Below are 11,432 nucleotides of genomic sequence, written 5' to 3' on the forward strand. Positions count from 1 at the left end.
TAGGCTGTGAACTTCATTCCATATGACAGACCAGAGTCAATCATGAAGCTCCTAGAATTGTCAATCATGAGGCACCTAGAATTGTCACATGAGAGATGGGAGTTATCTGCTCACCCATATTTGGAAATGTCTGGTATTTTACATTACTCCCGTCAGCTAAATGGAAAGACAGAGGAATGAGTTAACATGGGTATGCACTGTTGGGAGGAGAAGAAGTTAAATTACTCTTTTTCTTTGATTTTCTATATTTAAAAATAAGGTTGGCATTTTTAATAAATGTGTATAAGAACTAGATAAAGTTTTTATTTTTTTATGTTTGCTGGGAGTGCTCCTTTAAAACCTCTTTTGCAGTGAACAGAGTGGACTTGTGTGGTTATGCTGTAATGTATCATAAAAATCAATAAATACTAATGGTAGTTGCTGCTCTGTAGATCTAATTCTCGTATGTTTTCTATCAGACTTAATGCACTACAGTGAGGTCCTGTTAGCTCAAACTGGAATAGAGTACAATAAATCAAGAAATGTCAAGGAAAGCCATATATTTTCATTCTGCTAGAGCTATGCTTTGTATTAAACTGGTAAAAATGCACTTTTCTTTGTCTGCAGTATTTTACATTCACAATGAAAGTATTATTTTCTGTGCAACACTGAGCACTATTCTTTGAACCTAGTACACTCAAATTACATAACTTTTCCAGGTATGCTTATAGCAAATTGCACTAAAGACTTTTATTTTAATTATTGTTGGTTTCAGATGATCAATCATCAAGAAGCCTAAATATGATTTTTGACCCAGCTCATATGACTTACCTGGTAAAAGGACAGTTTTTATTTATTATGATAATCAGTCTCTGAAATTTTCTACAAAGTCTTTGGAACCTATGTCTAAACTTACCAAATGGATGGTTTGCTGTGATGTTTTTTTTAGCTGTAACCATCCTTGCACTCTTGTATCCTCTTCATTACTTGCTGATATCTCCTTGGGTAATGGCAAAGTACAGTGGCAGAAAACATTATCGGTGACATAGAATTAATTATAAACCATCAGCTTGTTTTTTCCACTTTATATAAATAATAATTACATTTAGCTTGTATAACTTTGAGCCAACATAGTGTTGAGGTTCTGGGGCCATGGAAACCTTTGTGCATCTTTTGGTATACAGCAATTTGGTTAATGATCATTTTTTACTGTTTTGCATAACAAAAATATTTTTTTTTGTTGCATACAGCACATAGCTTTTTTTTTTTTTAACATACTCTGAATATTTTTTTATGATAATCAGAAAATTAGAAAAAATAGGAAAATTGCAAATGTGTAATATATTTTTTTTGTGTAATGAAAAGCACTCCTATAGCATTTCATATATTTTCATAACTGAACACTTTGCAATGTTTGAGTCCAGCAGCTCTCCTCTCCTTAATTAGGAAGGGATGAAATTGTGAAACAGATATCTGGGTGTCACAAGTCACTGAGACTCAGAAAGGAAGGGCCTAATAAACAATAAACAGAAAGTATATAGTCGATTTGCTCTCTTCAGATATAACAGCTGCATAATATAATTTACATAGAAAAGCAACCAGATGGCATAGTGGACCTAACACTTCTGGTATATTCTTAAAGTACAATCAATTTTATTTAAAGATTTAAATGCGTTTCATAAAACAAGGCCTTCTTCAACTAGTAGATGTATGGCAATCTTGCTTCGAATTGCAAAAACTGCAAACAGAAAGTGGGGTTGTATAATAAAAGTCCATTTCGATGCATTGTTCTGAAACCTTCCCAAAGCCACCTGGCTTTGTTACAGAATGCAGTCTCTTTGTTGAAGGGCAGAAAAAGTACAGCAGCAATAGCTCAGAAATGATGAGGATATTGAAGGTATTTCCCACTGAGAACAGGCTGTATAAATAATGCATTATTCAGACGGTGTTCTGCCAGTGCTGTCTGATCCCTAATTCTCAATTCCTTTTATTTTCCACTAAAATAGCTAGGATCAGATTCTCTAGTTAAAATAGTTGGACAGCTTTGCAAGTCATTTCCTTTAAATAACCGACAGTATGCAGTTAGAAGAAGTAGTCTGACAGGCTTTTGTGTTAAGTCAGAGGTAGGCAACCTGTGGCTTTCTAGCTGGTGTGATGCTAAGAGACTCAGCAGGGAATCAGGACTGGGAATTCACCGGGGAAATCTAGGTATATGAGCAGAACAGCCCCATTTTATGGGATTTTGTGTGCCCGCTTCAGGAAACCTGAGTAAAGTTAAAGCATCATTTCACTTCTGAAGACAATAGAGGAAACACTGAAAATCATTAAGATAGTATTTCATCTAATATAATTATTTGCCAATTTGTAACTTGGCCAGCAACTCTGATTTCACAGTTCAGCTATTTTTTGCCTGTAAAAATGCAAACTGTCAAAAGGAAATGCTAACAGCAATTATTTATTTTTCTCAAACATGCCCCTGGGTCAGATTTATACTCAACCCAAACCTTTTACATGCTGACCTAAAGTTGGCTGTTTTATGCAACTGCCCTTCATCCCATGTTTGTAACTGCTTAATTCTGAGCTCCATCCCTATCAGATTATTTTGTAATAAATGGTGCTTGTCTTCTTACAGTTCTGACAGTACAGCATCTCTTTTTGTGATAAAGAGATGCTGACAGAGTTGGCATCAAACTGTAGTTCAGGGGTACACGTGTTAAACAAAGGGTAAGTTCACTACCTATCAGACCAAACTGTGGCCAGCAGAAGAAAAAAGAATGAAGGTCAATGGGAGCACAGCATTAGTGGAAGTGAAACAATGCCCCTGATTCAGTGGGAGTATAACATGTGTTGGTTTCCATTTGGAGGAATAGTGCCTCAACATTGGGATCAGTAGGATGAACTTTGTCCCATTATTGGTGTCAGTGGGATAATTAGTGTTCTATTGTTGGGTTCAGTGGGTGGAATCGTTTTGCACCATGTATAGCAGTGGGTGAAACATTTTCCATCCTTGTGTCCTTATGTAAGTGAATGGAAAGGTTTCTCATAATTGGTAGGAAAGCATTAAGGTTTACCATTCAATACTCACCATATCCCATGCCACTTCTCTACTGGCTTGATGACATCATGCCTTGAACTATACACGCACAATCAGGCAGGAGATCCCTCCACCCTATAGTGCCTAATATACACTGCCACGTGCTGGGATGCTTTAGGTTTTAACCACGGCAACAGCTGCCACTCTGCATGTAGTGGCTTCCTCCTGCATATAAGAAAAATATAAAGCCAATATACCGTGATGTCTGCAACCAATGTAAAAAAGCCACTAGCACAGCAATAGATCAATTGAAAACAATGAAACCATGTGAACAGTAAGTGCAGCGCTCAGAATAGATCTCAGAATAAACTGAAAAAATTATATATATATATATATATATATATATATATATATATATATATATATATATATATATATATACATAAAGTGTGCATACTGTAAATGATCTAAGAAGACAGTTCCCCCTGGGTGTGTGGTCCTACAAGCCTGATTGACCCATTGGGTGTACACTCATTTGGGTTCAATTGCTCCGTAAGCCTTTTGACTCTCTGGTGGTGGATCACTTAACAAGTTTGGACACGTTTCCTTTGTCACATCATTATCTAGTTCAAGTGTCAGTTATTTTGAATCACGTTTTGGATATCTACAATTTATTGTATGGTTCACCTGTCCAAACATTAACCAGTTCCCGACCAGCGCATGCCGAAGTACGTCGGCAGAATGGCCCAGGGAGGCACATTGGCATACAGGTACGTCCAATCTTTAATGCTGCCCTGCCATCACGAGCGCGCCGGCGGCGGCACGCTCGTGTGCTGGTCGTGACCCCTGTGAGTCCGGTCGCGGGTCCCGCGGATTTGATTGCCGCGGGCATACCCGCAATCGTCTCACAGGGCAGCTGAATGGAAAGATTTCACTAAATGAAAGCCCAGCCCCCCCACAGTTAGTAACACACCCCTAGGAACACTTAACCCCTACACTGCCACACACTTGTTAACCCCTTCACTGCCAGTGTCATTTACACAGGAATCACTACATTTGTATAGCAGTGATTGCTGTATAAATGACAATGGTCCCAAAAATGTGTCAAAAATGCCCGCTGTGTCCGCCATAATGTTGCAGTCACAATAAAAATTGCTGATCGATGCCATTACTAGTAAAAAAAAATGATTAATAAAAATGCCATAAAACTATCCCCTATTTTGTAAACTCTATAACTTTTGCGCACACCGATCAATAATCGCTTATTGCGATTTTTGTACCAAAAATATGTAGAAGAATACGTATCGCCCTAAACAGGGAAAACATTTTTTAGATATATTTTTGGGGGATATTTATTATAACAACAAGTAAAAAATAATGTGTTTTTTTCAATATTGTCGCTCTATTTTTGTTTATAGCGCAAAAAATAAAAACCACAGGGGTGATCAAATACCACCAAAAGAAAGCTCTATTTGTGGGAAAAAAAGGACGTCAATTTTGTTTGGGAGCCACGCCGCATGACCGCGCAATTGTCAGTTATAGCGACGCAGTGCCGAATCGCAAAAAGTGGTCTGGTCTTTGGCCAGTAAAATGGCCTGGGGCTGAAGTGGTTATGGATTATAATTTATTTTTAAAATAATTTTTTCCTTCACAGTATTGGACATCATTCACTCATATTTTGAGTGTCACACAGTACATTAATTTTTTGGTCTATCATACACGTATATTTTAGTGTTTATACACATTGTCCATATATATGTGTTGTTTGAGTTTCTTCTTAGATCATTTATGTGCACTTTATGCATATATATATATATTTTTCCGTTTATTCTGAGATCTATTAGCACTTACTGTTTAAATTTTTTCATCTCCTGCATATAAGGCCTTCTCATTCCAGGGGCCAGTTTATGGCAAGCAGCAAAACATAGCCCAACGGACCATAGGTTGAGGACTGCTCTTGTGGAGTGTTGTGGCCAACCACCAAATAAAATGATATTGGATTAAATTAGCATGATAAAATATTGTGATTGGATATTACTCAAAAACAGGACACATGCAATATTGTTTTCTGACATGAGTGACTTTTTTATTGAATGTTTTTAGCTGGCTAGCAAGCTTGTTCATTATAACTAGTCTTTAATTACTTTCTGGTATTCCTACCACTGCCAAATATAATGGTTCAGTTTAGAGCTGCTGGTTGTTAAGGAGCCGACACCTGCTTGTGTCCTAACAACCATGACTCATCCCTGCTATCAGCGGGGATTCCCAAATGACAGCAGAATGTAAATGAAAAAGCAAAAGTGCAGTAAAAAGATTTTTTTAAAGCCTGCAACTCCCTCCCCCCCAAAAAATCCATACCAGGCCCTTATCGGAGCATGCAGTACATAGTACCTCTACTCATTCACTAAAAAAGACTAGTGTAAATAACAACAGCAGACAGTTTTTGACAATTCCTTTATAAAAGAAAATGTCCCCTACTGTAGATCCATTGTCAATCATGATGAATGTAGCCCGCCGCCCCCACACAAACAAAAAGCTACTTCTGATGCTTGATCCCTGCCAACTGACCCACAACTTCCCCTCGTTGCTTAAGTAAACCATGGGGGTGGGGTCAGTGATCTCATGAGGGGTGGGGTAATACATTGATGTAATTAATCCCACTCCTGTCAACTACATCACTGAGTGTTCCTGAGTGTGACATCATTGACAACGCCGCAGTTGCTTACTTAAGCAGTGGGGGGGGGGGAGTGGTGTGTAGTTGGCCAGAGTCAAGCATCATGAAATGTGTTACACCTCTGAACCCCTACAACCACTAGACACGTAGCGTGATGTTCCTCCCAAAATCCTTACAGGCCCAAAGGCCTATTTTTTGTGTGTTTTGTTTACATTCTGCTGTCAGTGGAGAATCCCTGCTGATAGCAAATGAGTCACTGGTTAAAAGGACATGATGGGTGCTGGCTCCTTAGCAACCAGCTATTCACTGGTTGTTAAGGACGTCGGCGGGTGCAGGCTCCTTAACAACCAGCCAGCATTTGATTAAATACCACATGGTTAGACTGCCCTTATTTAACAAATGTTGTGTGAGTTGACTTTTAGACAGGTCTATGCAGTATTTCCCTAGCGTATATATTGAGATTTTTGGGTTCAATGTGTCATAGTTGAATGCACATAGAATGGCTTCATGTATTCCTAATCTATGACACAGGCTTGCTTAAAATATTGTATGTTTGATTTGAATAAACTCTTGACATCATTATGTTTATTGGAAATTACCAACCACTCTTACAAAATGTGATTTATGATCATCGATATTCGAAGTAAACAACGTAGACAGTCACAACTGAAAAAAGTACAAGGATTTACCCATTGCTTTTGCCTCTCAAAGGCTAACATATGTTATTCAGTATATTACATGTATTGTTACTTTTTTTCACAGATCCAAATGCTTATCCTGGTCCTGCGGCTCCAGACCACGCTCTAATAGGAGGAATTGTAGCTGTAGTTGTATTTGTCACATTATGTTCAATTATCTTGCTTGGACGATACTTGGCAAGACATAAAGGTAAGCTGACGGAAACTACTATTTTATTGACACTAAGGTCTATTATCCAATAAAATGTTAAAAAAAGTGACAAACTATGGTATATATTTATGGGATTTTTATTTCAACTTTTTATACTATTAATGGCGGCGATCAGCGACTTATAGAGGGACTGCGATATTGCGGCTGACACTTTGCAGGAACCAGTGACACTAATACAGTGATCAGTGCTAAAAATATGCACTCTTACCATACTAATGACACTGGCTGGGAAGGGGTTAAACATCTAGGGCAATCAAAGGATTAACTGTGTGCTTAGCCAGTGTTTTTGTGTACTGTATAAGCTGCTTTAACTAGGGGAAGAGATGGATTTTAGACCCTGCTTTGCAAGAACTCAAAACCCATCCTTTACCCCCTGTCAGAACAGAACTCTGCCTTGTTTACATAGGCAGAGCATCTTCTGAGTCTGAGTCACTGCCCGACAATTGGCGGGTGCCGGCAGACATTGAGTGCCCAGCACCCACAGGTCAGCATTTGCTGTGAGCAAACACAGCAGAACCAGCCCACCGGCTGCATGCATGTGTGTGTGCACCCTGTAGATGGGAGTGCAGTATCAGGTAAATATATGTGATCCGGCAAAGAAATGCCGCCCTGTAGCAGCAAAACTGCTATAGGGAAGTAAGCAAATGGTTAAAGCATGATTCAATTTTCTCCAGCAGAGGAAAAAAATGCTTCCTTATCCCCCAAGACACAATCGGATATGCCCTGAATCAACTTACCTATAAATATTAGTTTCATTTTGTGCATGACAAAAATTTAAAAAAAGGAATTATTGTATAAATACATCAATTGCGTACATATGTAATTCGGCAAGATGTGAAGATCTCAAAATTGTGCTAAGTCATCAGAATAAAGTCCAAAAAATGCTGATCACAATGTGTTATCACAAGAATGCAAATTGTACTAAAAAAGTAACTTTGTGCAATCATACTTTAACCACTTACAGACCGGACCATTTTGCTGGTCAAAGACCAGACCACTTTTTGCGATTCGGCACTGCGTCATTTTAACTGACAATTACACGGTCGTGCGATGTGGCTCCCAAACAAAATTGTAGTCCTTTTTTTCCCACAAATAGAGCTTTCTTTTGGTGGTATTTGATCACCCCTGCGGTTTTTATTCTTTGCGCTATAAACAAAAATAGAGCGACAATTTTGAAAAAAACGCATTATTTTTTACTTTTTGTTATAATAAATATCCCCCAAAAATATATAAAAAAAAACATTTTTTCCCTCTGTTTAGGCCGATAGGTATTCTTCTACATATTTTTGGTAAAAAAAAATCACAGTAAGTGATTATTGATTGGTTTGCGCAAAAGTTATAGCGTTTACAAAATAGGGATAGTTTTATGTAGTTGATATTTGATAGTATGATAGTTTTATTAATAATTTTTTTTATTTTTTTTTTTACTAGTAATGGCGGTTATCAGCGATTTTTATTGTGACTGCGACATTGTGGCAGACACATTGGACATTTTTGACACATTTTTGGGACCATTGTCATTTATACAGTAATCACTGCTATATAAATGCAGTGATACCTGTGTAAATGACACTGGCAGTGAAGGGGTTAACCAGTGGGTGGCAGTGTAGGGGTTAAGTGTTCCTAGGGGTGTGTTACTAACTGTGGGGGGGCTGGGCTTTCATTTAGTGAACACTAATCTCTGCTCCAATCACATGGAGCAGAGATCAGCATCACTAGTTGCTAGGCAGAATGGGGAAATGCTGTTTACACTGCAATTCCTCCATTCAGCCGCCCTGTGAGACGATCGCGGGTATGCCCGTGGCGATCAAGTCCGTGGGACCCGCGACCGGACTCACGGGGGTCCCGCCCGGCGCGAGTGCGCCGCCGCCGGCACGTGAGTGATGGCAGGGCGGCATTGAAGATTGGACGTACCTGTACACCAATATGCCTGCCCGTGCCATTCTGCCAACGTACATCAGCGTGCGCCGGTCGGGAACGGGTTAACAGCAATCTGCCAAAGCTTTTCGCCAAAACTTTGTGAAGTAATGTCTGAAACAAAAGGCCTCTATCATGATCCCCCTTTTGGGCACACCCTCACCCTCTGAGAATGACCCCCACGGTCTGAAGTCTGCTGTCTGCTGACGTTACACAGATCAGTCCAGGCACCATGTCATCCCGACTCTGGGCCTGGACTGATAGTCGTCTCAGCCTCTCAGCAAGCCGCTGAGACACCCGCTCCCCGCCCGTTCCTCGCCCCTCCACAGCTCAGCTCTCCAGTGAGCGTGGAGGAGCAGAGCAGGAGAGCTGCTGACAGGCAGGGAGAACAGAACTGAGGAGCCGAGAGACGGTGGGGGACATTTGCAATGTCTGACCAAGGCTGCATCCACTTCGGTAAGTATAATTATGGGAAAACAGCTAAACCCATACTTCTCTTTTAAAGAGACATGTCTTGCTCATTCATAGCAAAAGTGATGGTGTATTTGCAAAGAGGCACCCAAACCCACTGATTCTTACCTTACCAGTGCTCCTTATTGCCTTTCTGCTGGTGACAATATCCTTTAGGGGTATGGGGGGAGTATATGACCCTGTTCCATGTGATAGTGTTGGAGTTTGGCAGCCATTTGCTAGACCCATGCATTTTCACATGAAGGATGAATCTGACACAAATTAATAATGGGAATTTGAGTTCAGAAAGAGGAGTGCCGGCAAGGCATCCATGGCTTAAGGGGAGCCCTTTGCAAAGATGTTGCCATTTTGTCTTGAATTATCAGTGTCTCTTCAATGGATAGTGTATTTTAGTGCTGCAGAATGGTTGGAAATGAGATGGTGCTATGTTACAGGTTAATTTTACATATAATGCACAATTACATTTTGATTTGAAATACAAACCTACCCAAGATAATCAATTTGATTCCAGTATACTGATGTCTGATAGTCTGGTTATTATTGCACTTATTGCACTTTGCATGTCAGTGCTGATGTTTGCACTGCCTTGCTAAATAAGCCTTTTTGTGCTCTGAAAATATACACCAAGGCGACATTGCTGTGCTTTTGTTATGCTCTGACAATAATTTGCCTTGTAGACTAACATTAAAAACTGTGTTTCACCTGCCATGGCAAGTCCAATCAATGCAAACATTTGGCACTGCAAAGCCACATTAATGTAATCTGATGTAGATCAGAGCATTGTATATAAATGATATGGTAATGTATTGTAAGCGGCTTTGCCTTGCATCCATCTCTAAATGAAACAAGAGACAGCTGATGACGAGCAAAATATCTAACAACCATTTTCTGTAATCTCGATCTTTACAGGGACATACTTAACAAACGAAGCAAAAGGCGCTGAAGATGCCCCCGATGCAGACACAGCCATTATCAATGCAGAAGGCAGCCAAGTCAATGCAGAAGAGAAGAAGGAATATTTCATTTAAATGCAAACCCGGGTGACGACGCATTTCACTTATCAGGCTGACTGCTGGAAAAAACTGGCTATCACTTTTCAGAATTCATTCCCTCGCCATCTTCTGCTCCATTTTATTAACTTCTGCTATCAATAGCCAGCTTAGGCCAACAATCAGCTGTTGACGGCATCATAAATTAATTGCATTTCATAATGCAGGACTTTTCTTACTGCTAAAAAAAATATAAAACAAGAAAAAAAAATGTCCATCACTCTGTTATAATTCAGTCATACAGTGCTTGAATATACAGCCTTAACAGTTTCTTTTCCACTTTTTATTTTTCAGAACATATTTTATTTTTTATGTTTACGCAATGACAGACTTCCAGGCTGCCCTTTTCTATATATTCTCCAGCACACATACATGAACACACAGACATGTATATTTAGTCCATGTTATTGTACTACAATGCTCTGAGTCTATGACCTACTCATAGATAACCATTATTTCGGTAGGATTTTGAGTAACAACTCCCCATGTGGATGTCTGAGGTATTATGTACAAAAAAAAAATTGCAATAATTTGGACTACACTCATTTATGCATGTATACCGTATGGTGTGTGTGTTAAGCCATCAATCAACACTAATTTGGTACAGACTTGATTAGAATTCAATACCACAAGGATGGTAGTTTCTATGCTTGTAATCCCTGAAGGGTCTGTTTTTTGATTATGTACCACAAAACCAACAGAAATTCATAAACACAACAGATAGTGGTACTAATTCTAGAGGTATGCTTTATCATAACAGTAGTAGTTCTAAATCTGTCAGTATCACCAAGGCAGAGCCATACATTGCATTCTTTACACAGTCTTTATCTAATATAGGCTTGAGAAGCGAATTAGATTATTAAAATTAAGCCCAGGTTTTATTAAAATAGTACTTCCACATAGTTTTTATTAGTCTATAAGATTATGATTTAGGATGTTTAACACTGTTTATTTTCCTTACTGAAATGTGTTTATTTAATGTTACAATCTTATATCCATATTTATTGTTACTGTATGGATGCTATTTTTTTTTTTAGGAAAAAATGTAAGATTATCTGTGCATTTCAGTATCTTGTATATAGTACATATATTAAATCAAGTTGAACATTATTTGATACATATTTAACTTTTTTGGATGTAAGCGAGTCACAAGTACCCATTTTCTAACGGTCCTCCCCTCTTGGATATGAAACTAAATCAGTATTATGTGTATGATGTATTTGAATTTCTGTCTGTATGTCCGAGCACTGTTCCAAACTTTTCTAGATCATTCTAATTTTTATCTGTCACACAACGGAAGCACAATGACAAAGGGAAGATATTTTAATCTTGCAACCAGTGTCGAGCCTCAGGTTTTCAAGTTTAACCATAGCTGAGTAAAACTCTGAAAATACTACTT

General features: G+C 38.8%; 1 protein-coding gene across 2 annotated transcripts in view; it reads left to right on the forward strand.

Annotated features, from left to right (window-relative positions):
• The window catches only part of CADM2 (cell adhesion molecule 2), a 381,397-nt gene extending 370,249 nt beyond the window's left edge, over positions 1-11,148 (forward strand). For both annotated transcript variants that reach the window (XM_077480109.1, XM_077480110.1), the window contains 2 exons: positions 6,450-6,575; positions 9,894-11,148. In XM_077480109.1, the coding sequence (XP_077336235.1) occupies positions 6,450-6,575; positions 9,894-10,012 (245 nt within the window). In that variant the 3' untranslated portion in view covers positions 10,013-11,148. The remainder of the gene's footprint in view (positions 1-6,449; positions 6,576-9,893) is intronic.
• The last annotated feature ends 284 nt before the right edge of the window (positions 11,149-11,432 follow it).

The sequence above is a fragment of the Lithobates pipiens genome, unplaced genomic scaffold (genome assembly GCF_037356315.1).
Source record: "Lithobates pipiens isolate NorthernLeopardFrog02 unplaced genomic scaffold, aLitPip1_a1.2 Scaffold_16, whole genome shotgun sequence".
Classification (NCBI taxonomy): Eukaryota; Metazoa; Chordata; class Amphibia; order Anura; family Ranidae; genus Lithobates; species Lithobates pipiens.